The 18,845-nt window shown below is 43.4% G+C and overlaps 1 protein-coding gene across 2 annotated transcripts in view; it reads right to left on the minus strand.

The window, feature by feature from the left end:
* Positions 1-1,592: 1,592 nt before the first annotated feature.
* Positions 1,593-18,845, minus strand: part of LOC141114432 (zinc-binding protein A33-like) — a 38,472-nt gene continuing 21,219 nt past the window's right edge. For both annotated transcript variants that reach the window (XM_073608103.1, XM_073608102.1), the window contains exon 3: positions 1,593-6,480. In XM_073608103.1, the coding sequence (XP_073464204.1) occupies positions 5,482-6,480 (999 nt within the window). In that variant the 3' untranslated portion in view covers positions 1,593-5,481. The remainder of the gene's footprint in view (positions 6,481-18,845) is intronic.

The following is an 18,845-nucleotide window of genomic DNA, read 5'->3' on the forward strand; positions in this document are numbered from 1 at the left end:
AATGAGCGTCAGGACCTCATACGCACCCCTTGAGTAACTTCAGAACAGGCTTTGCGCGGTTAAACATCTTTACTAAAAGTTCGGCATGGCAAACAGAACATGACAAAACATCGTCTCCATAAATAACTCTAATGCCCCGTACACACGGTCGGATTTTCCGACAGAAAATGTGTGATAGGACCTTGTTGTCGGAAATTCCGACCGTATGTAGGCTCCATCACACATTTTCCATCGGAATTTCCGACACACAAAGTTTGAGAGCTTGCTACAAGTCCGACGGTCAAAGTGTCACGCATGCTCAGAATAAATTAAGAGACAAAAGCTTTTGGCTACTGCCCCGTTTATAGTTCCGACGTACGCGTTTAACGTCACCGCGTTTAGAGCAATCGGATTTCCCGATAACTTTGTGTGACCGTGTGTACGCAAAACAAGTTTGAGCCAACATCCGTAGGAAAAAATCCATGGACGTTGGTTTTTGGAATGTCCGATCAATGTCCAACCGTGTGTACGGGGCATAACAGCGGCTGCCCCAACGTACCTGCACAGGTAAAGTCCTGGGTGAAGTCCATAACTGGCACGACCTGACTGGAGAAGTCCATGGCTTGGGTGTCCTCCGAAAGGCCGGTGTTCCGTGGAAAAAAACTACAAGTCTTAACAAGTCCTGAAAGGTTCTTGTCCTTAGCCCGCTACCCTGCGCTCCTTTGGAACCCGAACCTCTATGTTTTGTATAACACAGGTCAGGAGACTGGACCCCAAAAAAGCCTGCGAACGTGAGCAGGGGAGGCAAAGCAGTATCAACCACTTCCCCCTAGCCTGGGCAGCCACACTAGCCTAGCTAAAATGAACACAGTAGGCAACCTGCCTACATACTGCTTCTGCTACCTTGCTGCCTGGCTTTGCTAACCTTGGCTTTCTCCTCAGGACTTTCTTCTGTCTTCTGTTATGGTGCCCAGCTGTTTCTGGGTCCTAGTCCTGTCCAGAGATCTACAGCTTCAAGCTCTACTGAACTGGCTTCAGCACAGATCCTGCCTGGCCTGCGACCTAGGTACTTGTGCCAAACCGTGCTCTTTCACTTTCTGTCCCCACCTTTAGGAGTGTTGGGCAGGAGGTACAAGAGGAACCCCTTCAGCTAACCAGTCACCACCAGGTACATAATAAAAGTCTTGCCTCTTCGTAGAAAGCTGCCAGATTGTAAACGCTTTTACATTCCTGTCTTGGTGTGACAGCAAGTGATACAAATTTTTTTTAAAGGTCAGTATTGCAACAGTAGATGCTGTAAAGTGTGTGTGTTTCCATTAAAACACATAGTGGGGGCTAGCATTTGTGTGTAAAGGGTTAATTGTGGTATTACCCTGTCCCAATGACAATCACTCTGTCTGCTGGTACTTACATTGTTGTCCTGCAAACTGGAAAATCTCTGCACCTCTGTCCTGTAAATACATTAAATCAAATACAGGCAATGGTTACTGAACAATCATTTTTGATCTTTATGAACAGGCATTGTTTCTTGTCCCGGGTAGAGCTGAGAGGTCGGAGTGATATTGAACATCAAAACCAAACACAAATCATAATGAATATATTATGACACAATATTTTTCATTGGAGTGTCACAGATTTTATTAAATAATAAATAATAAGATAATAGCAAGACCATAATTTGGACACCAATTTTTCAAAACATACATGAACTCTGTTGTAGACCTGTACTGGCCACCAGCCATTCACAACCAGCTCGTTGGGTACATACAAGTCATTTTAAACCGCCATTCACCTGGAAAACCTTAATAATTAACTTCTTCATGAACACTATATAATCATACATATTTGTGACCATTAAGGTTAAACCAACCATCCAAACATTACCAATGATCTTGCTTTTTTGACACCATCATGGTCCCACCAACGCTTTAACAAAATTACAACATGCCCCATAAGTCCCCTATCCTCTTCACATATCTCAATTTGCCAAACATGTGTACTTCTAATCATAGCCATAACCACACTGTTACAAACTGGGCCGGTGGGCCAAATTGCTCACCTCTCTGTGTTTTCTTCCACGAGGTCTCTCTAAAGCAGGAACCTATTGAGAGGCTGATTGTACTGAAGTCGATCTAATTATCAAGTTCAGTAAAACCAGCTTCTCTGGGTTTTTTTGTCCTATCACTGTTAGCAGCCCCTCGAGGGGTAAGTGCTACAATAAAAATGAGTTGTATAGTCCTTATTGACTGTCAACTGCCCTAAAATGAGAAATAATCCTCTTTTTTTTGGAATATATGATGGAATGAGACACGTGCATACATTTTGTTCTGAGATAGCTCTAATAGCACTGATATAGTTGGAGGTCTTTTTACTTCCGTTAGTCCCTTCTCATCATAATCTTAATGGTTATAGTTTCTCGTTGGGTTCTAAACCATACTCCAGAGATCATGGTTACCCTACACTGTACTGATGATGACCAAAAACCCAGAAACAATGGTTTACAGTTAAAAATAAATGGTTCTATAATACTAGGATGTATCCATACATCTCAAGTTTCTGAGATAAGAAAGAGAACCACCTTTTAGTGCAAAGTATGTAGGAAAAAAGCATGTCCTCCTCCATTTTCAAAGATCCTGAAGAATTTATGTGCAAAAAATGATTGGTTAAACCAACATTTGCATTTATTACCATGTTATTCTCTTTTTTTTTTTAATATATTTTATTTAAACCACAGGAGGCAGTTCCAGGCTTTACATCAATAATGTATAATCTACAATACATTCAAATAAATTGCATGTGACATCTCTAAACCATGAACGCAACTCAAAATATACCTTATTCTCTTTATAATGCCTTTCCAGTATACCAATTGCAATCATTTAAATGATTATTGTGGTAAAACACAGTTTTATAGAACATTTTGTTATAGAGGTTGGTAAATTAGACCAAAGAAGAGGTACCGTACAACTACGGAGAAAAAGAAACAGAGCAATTTGTTTTTACAAGTGGGAAAGTCCCCCAAAATTAGGGACAGTTGGGAGGTATGTTTTATCTATACCATATTTCAGCAGCTCTGGATATGCGGATGGATATTTGGGCTATAAAGGAGTTATTTGCATGACTCTGCCAACTGTCCTAAAATGAGGAATAATCCTCTTATTTTTGAAGTTTGTGAAAGGAATGAAACATGAATACCTTCTTTTTAAGAATGGTTGTTTTCTGCCCATCCCCCCCCCCCCAAAAAAAAAAAACACACCGACCACCGCTGAATTGGAGGTAGTAACATCTAGAACATTATTTGCTGCAGATATAGCGTATCTTTAGTGTTTTATTTTTATACCTTTTACATATATATCTACCAATATCTAATAATTAAGATAACACCTATCTATATATTAACAAAATATATCTTTCATATATACAACCTCCTTTACCTTACCAGCCAGATAACCACTTGACCTCCAGAAGGTTTTACCCCCCCCCCCTTTCATGACCAGGCCATTTTTTGCTATACTGCACTGTGTTACTTTAAGTGACAATTGTGCAGTGGTGCAACGCTGTACCTAAATACAATTTATGTCCTTTTTTCCCACAAATAGAGCTTTCTTTCGGTGTTATCTCATCACCACTACTCTTTTTTTTTTTTTGGCGCTATAAAGAAAAAAAGGCTGACATTTTTGAAAAAAAAAAAAAGTTATAATTTCTGCTAAAAACATATTCAATAAAAAAATTGAAAAAAAATCAAATTTCTTCATAAATTTTGGCTATATATTTTATATTATATTATTATAAAATATATATATTTTATATATTCTGCTATATATTTGTGGTAAAAAAAAATCCCAATAAACGTATATTGATTGGTTTGCACAAAAGTTATTTTTCATTAAAAAAAAATGTATTTCCTTTTTTTTTTTTACTACTAATGGCAGTGATCAGCAACTTATAAAGGGACTGCGGTATTGCGGCATACTTTCCGACAGTAACTGACACTTTTTTGGGGATCAGTGATACTAATACAGTGATCATTGCTTAAAATATGCACTGTCACTGTACTAATGACACTGGCTGGGATGGAGTTAACATCAGGGGTGATCAAGGGGTTAACTGTGTGCCTAACCAGTGTTTATATGAACTGTATGTTGTGCTTTCACTAGGGGAAGTAATTCGATTTAATTTGCTGCAGGGAAAGAAAATCTATTACTTCCCCGCTGAAAGGACAGGGCTCAGTCTTGTTTACATAGGCAGAGCCCTGTTCTGTATGAGTTCCGGACGATCGGCGGGTGGCGGCGGTAATCTATTGGCTGGCACCCGCTGATTGACTGTAGTGTAAAAATCACAGCAGAGCCAGGTCGCTGGCGGCATGCACTTGTGCCCCCCTACCCGGAAGTGCCAGATCACGTATTAGGTTCGTGTTCTGGCGCAGGGGAGTCGCCTTTCTGCGTATATCTAGGTTATATGGTCGGTGTGGTTAAGCAGACCATACATGAGTCGAAAAACAAACAAAATTTCATGTCAAAAAAAGATTGTTCAATTTTCGAATAATTAGCGTGGCCACAGCAAACAGACGATTTTTGTGCTGCCATCAAAAATGACCGATCGAACATGTTGAAAACTTTTATCAGAACAAATGATTTTGATCATGTGTAAGGTTATCGCTTGAAAAAAAAAAAAATAAAACTGAAATGCGCATGAGCAAAAAGAACATTCTCTGTCACCAATGTTATATTTTATTTTGATGCCCATAGTGTACTGTGTGTTTTTTTTTCTAGTGTAGTGTATGTTTTTCTACTATAGGAAAAAAGAAAATTCCTGCAGCCAGAGCTGGATGTAAGAGACAAATTCAACATTTTGTGTAATGCAACCTTGTAATCACAACAAAGAATCCAGATAGATAGGACTGGAAGTGTGTGAAGCAAAGGCCATAGGTATGCGCAGGGGGTGTGCCAGGTGTGTCCTCTCCCATCCCCCCCCCCCCCCCCAGCTGCTGTGGGGGATGTTTCAGGATGGAGAGTGGGAAGAGGCTAGTAATTATGTCATTTACTGACCCCTTCCTTTTCTAAATGAACACAGTGAACACACACGCTCATTGTGTCCATTCATAACGAAAGCATAGTAAACTATATTTACTATGCTTCAGTTTTTGAATGAACAGGAAGTCACTCAGCACAGAGCACTCCCCATTCATTCACTGCCACGTGCAGCTGAGGCTGCAGAGAAAGGGGTGTGTGTTTGAGCTTTGGGGTGCACACCCTAATCCAATAGGCTGTGCACACCTATAGCAAAGCCATTTAACATAATAAGCCCAGTTTATTATTATTATTTCAAGTCAAGAGGTCAAAATAGATTCCATCACTTCGTTTCAGCAAAAAAAGAAAAAAAAATTGTTTTTGCAGGGAAAATTACAAAAAAAATTAATTGCACATTTGTATGAAAAATCAAACAACAATTTTGATTTACTTTCATTGGATCATTCATTTTTCTACTCATCCATGGCCTGCCTTAGTTAAGCAAAGTCAAGGGCCCTAAATCTTCTTCCTTTGCTGGGACTCCTGGGCAGAAAAATGGAAATAGCTTCCCCACAAAATGGCACCCTGTGATTTCAAAGATTAGGCCGGTGATATCTACATCATAGAAAGCCAAGTAGCCATCTAAGATGTCAACAAACACCCCAATTCTCAGGGGAGAACGCATAGACTTTGGACATATCAACCCACAGCCAGTGAAGACCTTGTCTCCTTGTTTATTTAACACCCAATACCCCTTTTCTGGCTCCAGGCTTTGAGGTCCTTTTCTTGGCACTGACTCTTTCACAATGCCAATAATCCAGTTGCTTTTATGGCCAACATCCACTTCCCAGTAGTGCTGCCCAGAACTGAACCCAGGAACCCCCAGGACATAAAGCCCAGGATCAAAAGAGTTGGGACTTTTCAGGGGTTGTGCAAGAGGTGAGAACCTGACTTGCTTGAGATTTTTGGAGAGGACAAGGTTAGTATGAGCACTCTGTGGGTCAAACTGTAAAGATCTCTGCCGTGGTTTTACAACATGCCTTAACCCTCTCCACTCCTGTGTGTGGATAGGGGATACATGGTCATGTAATGCCACCACAAATTTGGACAGATCCTCTAACTTTGCCTTGAACATATTCAGTATTTCAGTATCTGCAATTATCACCCCTCCATTTTCCAGATGGAAAAGCAATGTTTTAATGGAACAACACAGGTCTGAAGCCAGAGATTCTCTATTCTGTAAATCCTTTATGGCTTTTTGTTCTGTATCTTCCATTTTGGCCACCTGCACACTTTCCTCCTTTAAAAGATGTTGATGAAGTTGCTGAATGGATTCACTAATTTTCTCTCTGTACCGATTGGCGAAGGAATGCACAGAGTTCAATTTCTTTTCATACTGTTCAAACAATTCCCATGCTTCCTGCTGCATTAAAAGGACTTCTTCGGTCAATTGTGTTTTTTCATCTTCTCGATGGTCAGTTTGGGAAAGGCTCTGGTTAGAGAGAACACAGTCAGTTATCAACATGTTGAACAAGCAAAAGGCATGAAACATCCATCATTATGTTGTTTAATAAGTAGGTGCAGTGCATCCAGAAAGTATTCTCAGCACTTCAGTTTTTACACATTTTGTTATGTTACAGCCTTATTCCAAAATGGATTAAATTCATTATTTTCCTCAAAATTCTACAAACAATACCCCATAATGACTACGTGAAAGAAGTTTGTTTGAAATCTTTGCAAATTTATAAAAAAAAAAAATCCCATGTACATAAGTATTCACAGCCTTTGCCATGACACTCAAAATTGAGCTCAGGTGCATCCTGTTTCCACTGATTATCATTGAGATGTTTCTACAACTTGACTGGCGTCCACCTGTGGTAAATTCAGTTGATTGGACATGATTTGGAATGGCACACCTGTGTATATAAGGGCCCACAGTTAACAGTACATGTCAGAGCACAAACCAAGCCATGAAGTCCAAGGAATTGTCTGTAGACCTCTGAGACAGGATTGATCTGAGGAAGAAAAATTCCTGCAGCATTGAAGATCCCAATGAGAATAGTTGCCTCCTTCATCCGTAAATGGAAGAAGTTTGGAACCACCAGGACTCTTCCTAGAGCGGGCCACCCGGCAAAACTGAGCGATCGGGGGAGAAGGGCCTTAGTGAGGTGACCAAGAACCCGATAGTCACTCTGACAGAGCTCCAGCATTTCTCTGTGGAGAGAGGAGAACCTTCCAGAAGAACAACCATCTCTGCAGCACTCCACTAATCAGACCTGTATGGTAGAGTGGCCAGAAGGAAGCCACTCCTCAGTAAAAGGCACATGACAGCCCACCTGGAGTTTGCTAAAAGGCACCTGAAGGAGTCTCAGATCACAAGAAACAAAATTCTCTGGTCTGATGAAACAAAGATTGAGCTCTTTGGTCTAAATGGCAAGTGTCATGTCTGGAGGAAACCAGGCATTGCTCATCACCTGGACAATACCATCCCTACAGTGAAGCATGGTGGTGGCAGCATCATGCTGTGGGGATGTTGTTCAGCGGCAGGTACTGGGAGACTAGTCTGGATCGAGGGAAAGATGAATGCAGCAATGCACAGAGACATCCTTGATGATAACCTGCTCCAGAGCACTCTGGACCTCAGACTGGGGTGAAGGTTCATGTCAGGGACATGTCGGTGGCAATCGGGCTAACTTGAATGGAAGACGGCTTTCCGGACCCGTTTCGGGCATTATGAGTACTTGGTCATGCCTTTTGGCCTATGCAATGCCCCTGCCACATTTCAGCATCTGGTTAATGATGTATTCAGAGATTTCCTGGACATCTATGTGATAGTTTACTTGGATGACATCTTAATTTTTTCTAATTCCCTTAACCAACATCAGGAACATGTTCGCAAAGTCTTGGGCCGTCTTCGTTTACACGGACTGTATGCCAAAGCAGAAAAATGCGAATTCGAACAAAGTGACATTCAGTTTTTGGGGCTAGTGATCTCCCCTACCGGCATTAAAATGGATCCTCAAAAAGTGTCCGCTGTGCTAGATTGGCCAGCTCCTCTGGACAAGAAGGGCGTGCAGCGTTTCATCGGATTCGCAAATTTCTATAGAAAGTTTATTAAAGGATTCTCTGCCATTATTTCATCCATCACGCAGCTAACCAAGCAGAACTGTCGCTTTCACTGGAGCTCAAAGGCTCAGGAGGCCTTTGAAGAATTGAAAAGGCGTTTCACTTCAGCTCCAATTCTCAGCCATCCTGATCCATCCCTACCTTTTATTCTAGAGGTGGATGCCTCTGAAGTGGCCGTGGGTGCAGTCATCTCTCAGCGACAAGGTAACAAGGATCTGATGCATCCTGTGGGGTTTTTCTCCAGGAAACTCTCGCCGGCTGAGCGAAATTACGATGTGGGTGACCGGGAATTACTGGCCATCAAGGCAGCACTAGAAGAGTGGAGGTATCTGTTAGAGGGTGCAGTCCATCCGGTTTTAATATATACTGATCACAAAAACCTTGAATATTTAAGATCTGCTAAGAGACTGAAACCTCGACAAGCCCGGTGGGCCCTATTTTTCACACGTTTCTGTTTTCATATTACTTACCGGCCAGGAACCAAGAACGTAAAACCAGACGCGCTATCGCGCATGTTTGATCATCCCAAGGAACCTTCTGTACCCGACACCATCCTGCCAGCAAACAGTTTCTTACTCCTTCAGACGGACATCCTGTCTTTGATCAGAGAAGCATCATCAGAACCCTCAAATCTTCAGGGACTCGCTTTAACTTCCCGAGATGGGTTATTATGGAAAGGAAGTCAAATATTCGTGCCAGAAGATATCCGAGTCAAAGTGCTGACTTTGTTGCATGATCACCCACTTGCAGGACATTTTGGGGTTCGTAAGACCCTTGAACTCGTGCAACGCACGTTCTGGTGGCCCAACATGAAAGAATTTTGCAGGAAGTACGTCAGCTCTTGTTCTGTTTGCATTCAAAATAAAACCTCCAGGAACCGAGCTTGGGGACTGTTGAGGCCGTTGCCCATACCAGATAGGCCCTGGAGGATGATAGCAATGGACTTTATTGTAGAATTACCATGCTCAGAAGGATGTTCGGCGATCTTTGTGGTCGTCGATCGTCTGTCTAAAATGGCCCACTTCCTGCCCCTAAAGGGGACACCTTCTGCTGTAGAGACGGCCCGTGTGTTCATAAAAGAGATCGTCAGGCTGCACGGAGTCCCTGCAAATATAGTGTCTGATAGGGGGGTGCAGTTTACTTCACGTTTCTGGAAAGCTCTATGTGAAATACTGAAAATTGAATTAGCCCTGTCTTCAGCGTACCACCCCCAAACTAATGGGCAAACCGAACGGACAAATCAAACGCTAGAGCAATACATTAGGTATTTTACCTCATTTGTGCAAGACGATTGGGTGTCCTTACTGCGTTTAGCGGAGTTCGCTTATAATAATGCTAGCCATTCTGCCACGGGTCAGTCCCCGTTTTTTGCCAATTATGGTTTTCACGTATCTTTCTTACCAGATTTTCTTCCAGAATCCCCAGTTCCAGCGGTCCAGGACACAGTGCAGTTCCTCAGTCACAACAACCGGATGCTACAGGAAGCGGTATCCAAGGCACAAGCAGACAGTAAGAGGATCTTCGATCAAAAGAGAAGAGGAGATCTAAATCTGCAGATTGGTGATAAGGTATGGCTGTCTACCAATAATATTAAACTATCTTGTCCTTCCAAAAAGCTTGCTCCTAAGTTTATTGGGCCTTTTCCGGTGAAAAAGAAGATTAACGAAGTGTCTTTTGAACTGTGTTTACCTGACTCACTTAAAATCCATCCTGTCTTCCATGTGTCATTATTGAAGCCTGCTGTAACCGACCCCTTCCCTAATAGGTGGACGGAAACGAGGAATACGAGGTGGAGGCCATCCTCGATTGTAGAAAGAGATTGGGACAGGTACAGTTTTTGATCAAATGGAAAGGGTACGGTCCGGAGAATAATTCATGGGAACCTAATAGCAATATTCACGCTAAACGTTTAATCCATGCCTATTTTGCTGCTCATCCTGAGAAGAGGAGTTATCTGGGCATCCGGAGGCAATGTCAGGGACATGTCGGTGGCAATCGGGCTAACCTGCGTGCACGTAGGTGCACGAGAAGCGTTTCTACAATAGTTCAGCTGAATTCCCCACTGGGGGGCGCTGGCGCGTTCCCGCGCGCGCCCGTTCGCGCGTTCGCGGGTGCGCACGTGCGCGCGCCCGTTCGCACTAGCACTGTTTGGCGCCAAAGCCCCTTTAAAAAGGTGTCAGTTACTCCCATCAGGTGCTGTTCGTCTGCAGCTCTGCACCTGAGTTCCTGTATCCTGCCTGTTGTTACTATTACTATTGACCCGGCTCCGTCTGACTATTCTACTATCTCCAACCCGACCCGGCCTGCCTGACCTTGTTGATATCCTGTTACCTGTTGCCAAATACCTGCCTGCCTGACTATTCTGTGATCATTCCTTCTGCCTTATACCTGCCTGATCTCCTGCCAACATGGACTGTCTGACTCTGCTTTGCTTGTGTCCTGTGACGTTGCTCACCACCTGCTCTTCCAAGATCCAGGTTCTACTGCTGCAATACCCTCCACCTGCCTGCTAACGGATCCGCTTCTGCTTGCCTGCATCCGCTATACAGTCACCCCGGAGGAAGTCTCCTCAGCTCCTGCGTTGGCTGTCGCAAGGAATCGCATCAGGCACTCCTACCCACTGTGCTCAGGAGACCACTGTTCCCATTCCAGTGGCTCCTGAACCAGCGCTTAAGAGAGGTCTCCTTCTACCAGTCGGGCTCAACTACCAGGTACCTAACAGTTCATCTTCCAACAGAACAATGTCCCTAAGCACACAGCCAAGATAACAAAGGAGTGGCTGCGGGACAACTCCTTGAGTGGCCCAGCCAGAGCCCAGACTTGAACACGATTGAACATCTCTGGGGAGATCTGAAAATGGCTGTACACCGACGCTCCTCGTCCAACCTGATGGAGCTTGAGAGGTCCTGCAAAGAAGAATGGGAGAAACTGCCCAAAAATAGGTGTGCCAAACTTGTAGCATCATACTCAAAAAGACTTGAGGCTGTAATTGGTGACAAAGTATTGAGCAAAGGCTGTGAATACTTATGTACATGGGATTTTTTTTTTTCATTTTTTTAAAAAATAAATTTGCAAACTTTTTTCACGTTGTCATTATGAGATATTGTTTGTAGAATTTTAAGGAAAATAATTCATTTTATCTATTTTGGAATAAGGCTGTAACATAACAAAATGCGGAAAAAGTGAAGTGCTGTGAATACTTTCCAGATGCACTGTATATCAGTCTAATTATAAACTGGAGGAGTGCATTTGTCTACAATGGTATTTTCTGTAGATATCTGTATTTGTTAAATGCAGCTTATACATACTCTCTATTGGAGACAATCAGAAACTGTTAAAACAAATCATTGATATGTTCCTGTTTGTTGAATTCTACTGAACCTTGTTTGCTTCAACAAACTAGTTAACCATAAACTGCCAGGTACATGTCCAGAACTTTAAAATCTATAGCCACACCCTTTAAACAATATGTGAGCCCTCACCTTGTAAAACAACCCATTCAGTTTAAAATAGGGAGGAACTTTAGGGAGAAATCCCCTTTTTACCCCTATAAGTGATCACATTCCCTCTGTTCTCAGCTGCATAGGGATCTTAGAGAGCTGGGGGAGGAAAAACTGCAGGACACTAATCCTCTCAGTAAACGACTTTGCAGGGGAGGGTGTGTCGGGACAAGTCTGATTATTGGAGGAAAACAGGCTGAGTTCCCCGAACAGCTAGAGAACTGACCCCTCTGTGTTATCCTGCCTAGTATGGTCAGTTTTTATTAGAAAAGCAGAGGTACTGGCAGGAACACCAGGGATTTCACACAAGAGAAGCAATACAAAGAGAACAGGATACTTTCTCATACAAGAACATGGTACAGCAGGCACATATCATGAAATGTTTGGTTTACATATTCTTTGATTTATTAGTTCATTCCAATGATAAAATCAGTATATCTGTTTCTGGAAAAGAAAGTTAAACATACAGTGTAACTAAGGGTAAAACATTTTATTTTAGCTTTGATTATAGTGCAGAAGGATTAGAACCCCTTTCCATTTTTATTGCTGTCTGTGCCCCCCGTTAGGGAGATTCACCCTCTTTATTTGTCCTAATTACCGTTATCAGTGAAAGTAAAAGAAAATCCCAAATTTTGGGTTGACATCAGAACAGTAATAGAGGGGAAATCATTCAATGGAGACACCATATCTGGTGACACACCGGGATTCCCTCACTTTGGAGAGATTTTCTCTCACTTCCTGTTTTGATTATAGTACAGGAAGTGAAGGAAAATCGCCCCAATGGGACCAATGGGACACAGATGGCAAAATAAAAAATAAAACTTGCAGGGGGTTATTACGGTCTCTTACTCTGTCTACAATGAAAAGAAATGTTGCCTTTAGTTACACTTTAATGTCAGAAAACAGAAATATGGACACTGTATATAGCCAATGCTCTCTAGCAACAGCATCCAGTCTGGAGATTGAAGGTGAGGTTTTTGGAAGTAGGAACAAGCAGATATCCAGATCCGGGCTCTCCTTGCCACTAGAACCTGCTTTGTTGGTAAGTTTGCCACTGAAAAAACCCTTTTCCTTCATCAGAGGTGTCAAATAATCCACATTTGCTGGGTGTTTCCTGTTCCCTTGTCCTTCTCCTGTTCTCCCAACCGTCTCTTTGGTGCTAGAATGCATTTACATTAGGGATGCAAAGATGGCGATACCAAGCATTTCAGTGAGTATTGGCACTCTCCCAAATGCTCCCGATACTTTGCGGTGCGATTTGCATCAATACAAAGTGAATGGCCACAAATAGCACTGCAAATAATTGCATGCGATTTGAACAGGAATTGTGGTGCGATTCCTTTCCAAATCGCATGTGATTCCCCCCCTGGCTCCTGCGTGTGTGTATAGAAAGGGATTAAAGCGCCATCTAGCGGGCAGTTTAAAAAATGTAAGAACTCACAGTGCATATCTGGTAGAAAATCACGGCCGCTGGAGGTGCTCACAGGGTTGGAGTAGATGTAGACATCACTTCCCCTCACCCCTAAGCTGACATCACTCCCGCCCTATACCTACGGAGTCCTGGAACTTTTCCAGCCCTATGAGCACCTCCAGCGGCCCTGATTTGCAACCATCGGTGGACCGGACACCTATGTAGATTATTTTGTATGTGGCCAGATATGTACTGTGAGTTCTAACATTTTTTAAACTGCCCACTAGATGGCGCTTTAATCCCTTTCTATACACACACACAGGAGCGATGGGGGAAATCACCTGCAGTTCGGACAGGAATCGCACTGCACATGCAATTCTTTGCAGTGCGATTTGCATCAATACAAAACATTTTTTTTTGGTGCAAATCGCACAGCAAAAAATTGGTACTTGGTATCAGTGAGTACTTGACCGAAAGTATCGGTTCTCGTACTCGCCGATAAAAAAACGGTATCGGTGCAACCCTAATTTACATGCGTTTTTCATGCCCTCTTATTGAAGCCTATGAGGCTTAAAGCAGTATTAATCCCAAAAGCAAACATTTATTATTATTACAGCTTACCAATTCTTAGATGTGATTTTTGCCTTCTTTCTTTTCATTTTTAGGCTTTCTTTCCTTTTTGTTCACCTGGAGATCCGGCCAGTAAGACTTGCTTTTCAAAAGAACAAGCTCTATTGCATATTGTATCAGTGAGAGGGATGAGACCAACCATTTACCATGGACAGTGGTGCTTAAAGTGACCAACTTATTTATTAATCACTTCCATACTGGGCACTTTTACCCCCTTCCTGCCCAGGCCAATTTTCAGCTTTCAGCGCTGTTGCAATTTGAATGACAATGGCGCGGTCATGCAATGCTGTACCCAAACTAAACTTGTTATAATTTTTTGAGACAGATAGAGCTCTCTTTTGGTGGTATTCAATCACCACTGAGTTTTTTATGTATTGCTAAACAAACGTAAAAAAAAAGTTTTTCTTCGTTTCTGTTATAACATTTTGTAAACAAGTAATATTTCTCCTTTACTGATGTGCCCTGATGAGGTTGCACTGATGGCCACTGGTGAGGCTGCACTGATGAGGCGGCATTGATGGGCACTGATGAGGAGGCACTAATATGCAGCACTGATGGCCACTGATAGGCGGCACTGATATGCAGCACTGATTGGCACTGATAGGCAGCACTGATATGCACTTATAGGCGGCACTGATGGGCACTGATGAAGAGGCACTAATATGTAGCACTGATGGGCATTGATAGGCAGCACTGATATGCACTGATAGGCGGCACTGATATACTCTTATAGGTGGCACTGATGGGCACTGCTAGGTGGCACTGATATACACTTATAGGCGGCACTGATGGGCACTGATGAAGAGGCACTAATATGTAGCACTGATGGGCATTGATAGGCAGCACTGATATGCACTGATAGGCGGCACTGATATACTCTTATAGGTGGCACTGATGGGCACTGCTAGGTGGCACTGATATACACTTATAGGCGGCACTGATGGGCACTGATGAAGAGGCACTAATATGCAGCACTGATGGCCACTGATAGGCGGCAGTGATGGGCACTAATAGGTGGCACTGATAAGCACTGATATGCACTGATAGGCGGCACTGAAAAGCGACACTGATATGCATTTATAGGCGGCACTGATGGGCACTGATGAGGAGGCACTAATATGCAGAACTGATGGGCACTGATAGGCGGCACTGATGGGCACTGATAGGTGGCACTGATAAGCACTGATAGGCAACACTGATGGGCACTAATATGTAGCACTGACGGGCATTGATAGGCGGCACTGATATGCACTGATAGGCGGCACTGATAGGTGGCACTGATAAGCAATGATAGATGGCAGTGGTAGGCGGCACTGATAAGGAGGCAGTGATGGGCACTGATTGGCATCTCTTATGGGCACTGATTGGCATCACTGGTGGGCACTGGTGATCAGCACTGGTGGGCAATGACATGCATTACAGATGGGAACGATCTCCCCTGTGAAGAAAGCAGCTTAGCAGCTCTCCTCTCCTCATACGCTGTCAGTGTGAGGAGAGGAAAGCCGATAACCGACATTTCCTATTCGCACTGTGATCAGTTGTGATTAGACACAGCTGATCACATGGTAAAGAGCCTATGTCAGAGGCTCTTTACCAAGATCAGTGATGTGGTGTGTCGGAGGGACACGGACAAACGGCCATTCTGAGGGACGTCATATGACGTGCGGTCAGAATGGTAAATCCCCCGCCTGGCTGTCATTCTGCTATAGGCTGGGTGGGAAGGTGTTAATGTAAAGCCTTCATCCCAAAAGAAAAAAAATGTTTTGCTGTAACTGCTTATAAAATATTATGTGGAGTTTGGCTGGACTGAGGAATAGTGTGGGGTTGGGGTCATATGAGTGGTAGAAGAAGCAGTGATAGGGGAGGAGCTCTGCAGAGATAGGTGTCAGCACCTAGCACTCCCATAGAAGGTGAGTGGAGACCAGCTCTATTCTAACCTTTCTTTGTCCTTATCCTTAATGGTAGAATAAATCCATCCATATGGACAAATATTTGGATGTATGAAGAAACCATTAAGATACACAGGGTTGTAATCGTGGTTAGGACATTATACATACAGGCAGTTCTTATTGAGATTCTTATGTAGCGGAGGAATATGTGTGGCACAGATAGAAGCAAGACTATTGGCTAAATTGGCACCAACCTATAATATGCTTCTGTCTTTCCATTCTCAAGAGCTGTTCAAAGGTATGTACAACCGGGAGACTCTCCTACACATATGTATGAAACACAAAGCCCAGGGGCTGAATATGTACCTCTGTCCTCTCCTGCAGCTGTGGTACACCCCCACCCCCTCGTTTCCGCCCCCCCCCCCCCCCCCCACACACACACACACACACACCTTGCCTCAGCAGTTGGCAGAAGACAGGAGGACAGAACTCCTCTCTTTGCAGCCGCAGCACCCCCTCATCTTCACCTCCCCTGGTCTCAGCATTCAGGTGACTCCAGCACACCTCTGGTCCTTCTCCAGACTCTGGTTCGGGTACACTTTGGGATTCCATGTGAAAATGCATTAGCTGTCCAAATACTAATTTACTAACCCTAATTTATTAAGCCTAGTGGAAGAGTATGCAGATCGGCTCCATACGGAAAAATCTGTTCCATCACTTTCTGTATTATTCATAAGATGTGTGCCATGATTTTAGGGTGAATAAACAAATCATTGTGGTGTAAGGGTGTATATATGGCTCATAAGTCATGAACCATTTCTGCAGGTGATAGCTTGTTTTTTTTTTTTTCAGTTAACCAGGTTCAAATATACCTATCATGACAAGGAAGATGAAAGCTGCAATTGCTGACCCCTTTTTCCAGGTTTACAACTTAGAACTATTGAAGTTGGATCAGCTCTGATCCTGTGGACTTGGTGAATGGGGGGTGTCCCTTCCTTTCAATCGCCTTGCACTGAGATCTGCAGATTGTAGGGAGAAGGCTGGTCCATTACAAGGTTTTATTTGGCCTAGCTAGGGTCAATGACATATCCTCAAAATGCACTGATTAAAGATGAACTGCTTGCCCACCATATAACCAAGATATACGTCAGCAAGGTGGCTTGGCTGCGCCAGATCACGTACCTGGAGCATGATCTGACGCTTCCAGGTAGGGGGCGCGCACGCGCGCTGGCAGAGACTCGGCTGTGGTGGGATTAAACACAGCAGATGTCGATCACCAGGTGCTGATGTTCTGTCGAATAATGCAGATCGTCGGATAATGCCTCTGATGATCTGTGCATGCGCAGTAGTGATGTCACGCCAGCGGATCTGCCGATCTGCTGGCGTTACGTCAACACTGCACATGCGCATTATCCGACAATTTGCAAAACTACAATGTTCAAAGCGCAGAGGCCTTGCTCTCCAGCCAGCAGGTGACAAGGTGGATCTCTATTGAATCCCCCTCCTCCATACACTCCCCATACATAGAGATGTATGGGAGCGAAGTCCTGTTTTCGAGAGGATAGCGCCCCCTCCAGCTGGAAGTGGCAGCCACACACAGACCTCAACAGAACAGACCGGCCGGCCGGAGAGCGGGGCAGATTCTGATGATCAGATTCTGCCTCCACGCTTTGCTGATCGGCAGATAATGCTTCCAATGATCAGCGCATGCGCAGTCTTGACAACGTCATGCCAGCGGATCGGAACACCCACTGGAGTGACATCACTACTGCACATGCGCTGATCATTGGAAGCATTATCTGGAGCATTATCTGCATTATTCACACTGGCCGATGGATTACCACCAGCCCCCATCGATTGTCATGAATTTACACAAGACAGGGCTTTGCCTATGTAAACAAAGCAGACTGTCCTGCCAGTGGGGATGTGCTGGATTTTGTTTCCCTGCAAAGTAGGGAATAAAATCTATTACTTCCCCTAGTGAAAGCACCACACAAAATACACCAAAACACTGGCTAGGCACACATATAACCCTTTAATTGCCCTAGATGTTTAACCCCTTCCCAGACAGTATCATTAGTACAGTGATGGTGCATATTTTTAGCATTGACCACTGTATTAGTGTCACTGGTTCCCAAAAAGTGTCAGTATCCGAATGTCGGTCACAATATCACAGTCCCACTATAAGTCACTGATCGCCACCATTACTAGTCCAAAAAAATGACATAAAATAAAAATTCCAGTATATATCTCATAGTTTGTAAGCGCTATAACTTTTGCGCAAACCAATCAATATACGCTTATTGGAATTTTTTCAACCACAAATATGTAGCAGAATATATATTGGCCTAAATTTATGGATACATTTTTTTACATTATTTTATTGGATATGTTTTATAGCAGAAAGTAAAAAATATAGTTTTTTTTGTTTTTCAAAAGTGTTGTTTTATTTTGTTTATAGCGACAGAGATGATCGAATACCACCAAAAGAAAGCTCTATTTGTGGGGGGAAAAAAAAGGACTTACATTTTATTTGGGTACAGCGTCACATGACCGTGCAATAGTCAGTTAAAATAACGCAGTGCAGCGCAAAAAATGACCTGGCCATGAAGGGGGGTAAATCTTCCGGAGGTCAAGTGGTTAGGGTGAGTAGAGGCTGTCTATAGTTTCTGCTTCAGATCTAGGCTCTGATGAGGACCCTGATGGAACCGGGGCCTCTGATGGAGATCCTGACAGAAGAGGAGACTTAGATGGGGACCCTGATGTAAGGGGGGAACTTTAATGGGGGCTCTAATTTAAAGCAGGACTGTGATAGGGACTTTTGATAAGTACCCAGATGTAAGAGGGACCCTGATGGAGATTTTTTTTTGCCTGCAATTATTTTTAAAAAGTACAATGCGACCCTCAAGGGACTCCAAACTGTGGCCCGGGGGGGGGGCGAATGTGGCTCTTTGCTTGCCTTTACCTGGCCCTTGGGGCATCATTCCCCCTATTGACACCATCAACGGGGTAGTATCCTTCCAATGATGCCAGCAACTATTACTTCCATTAAATCCAATGATGGAGCACTGATGTTGGGGCATTTTCTACTCCCAATGGCCACAATCCGGCCCCCCTAAAGCCTGAAGGATAGTAAATTGGCCCTTTGCTTAGAAAGTTTGGAGACCCCAGGAGGATTTCCTAGATGGACCTGACCAACTGAGCTTTAACAATGTGTAATAATAATTACTGTACAGAAAAAAGTTTTTATTGCTTTCAAGTAAGTTTACAAAACAACTACATTTATAATTCAGATGACTGA

This window comes from Aquarana catesbeiana, linkage group LG12, assembly GCF_042186555.1.
Source record: "Aquarana catesbeiana isolate 2022-GZ linkage group LG12, ASM4218655v1, whole genome shotgun sequence".
In the NCBI taxonomy this organism is placed as follows: domain Eukaryota; kingdom Metazoa; phylum Chordata; class Amphibia; order Anura; family Ranidae; genus Aquarana; species Aquarana catesbeiana.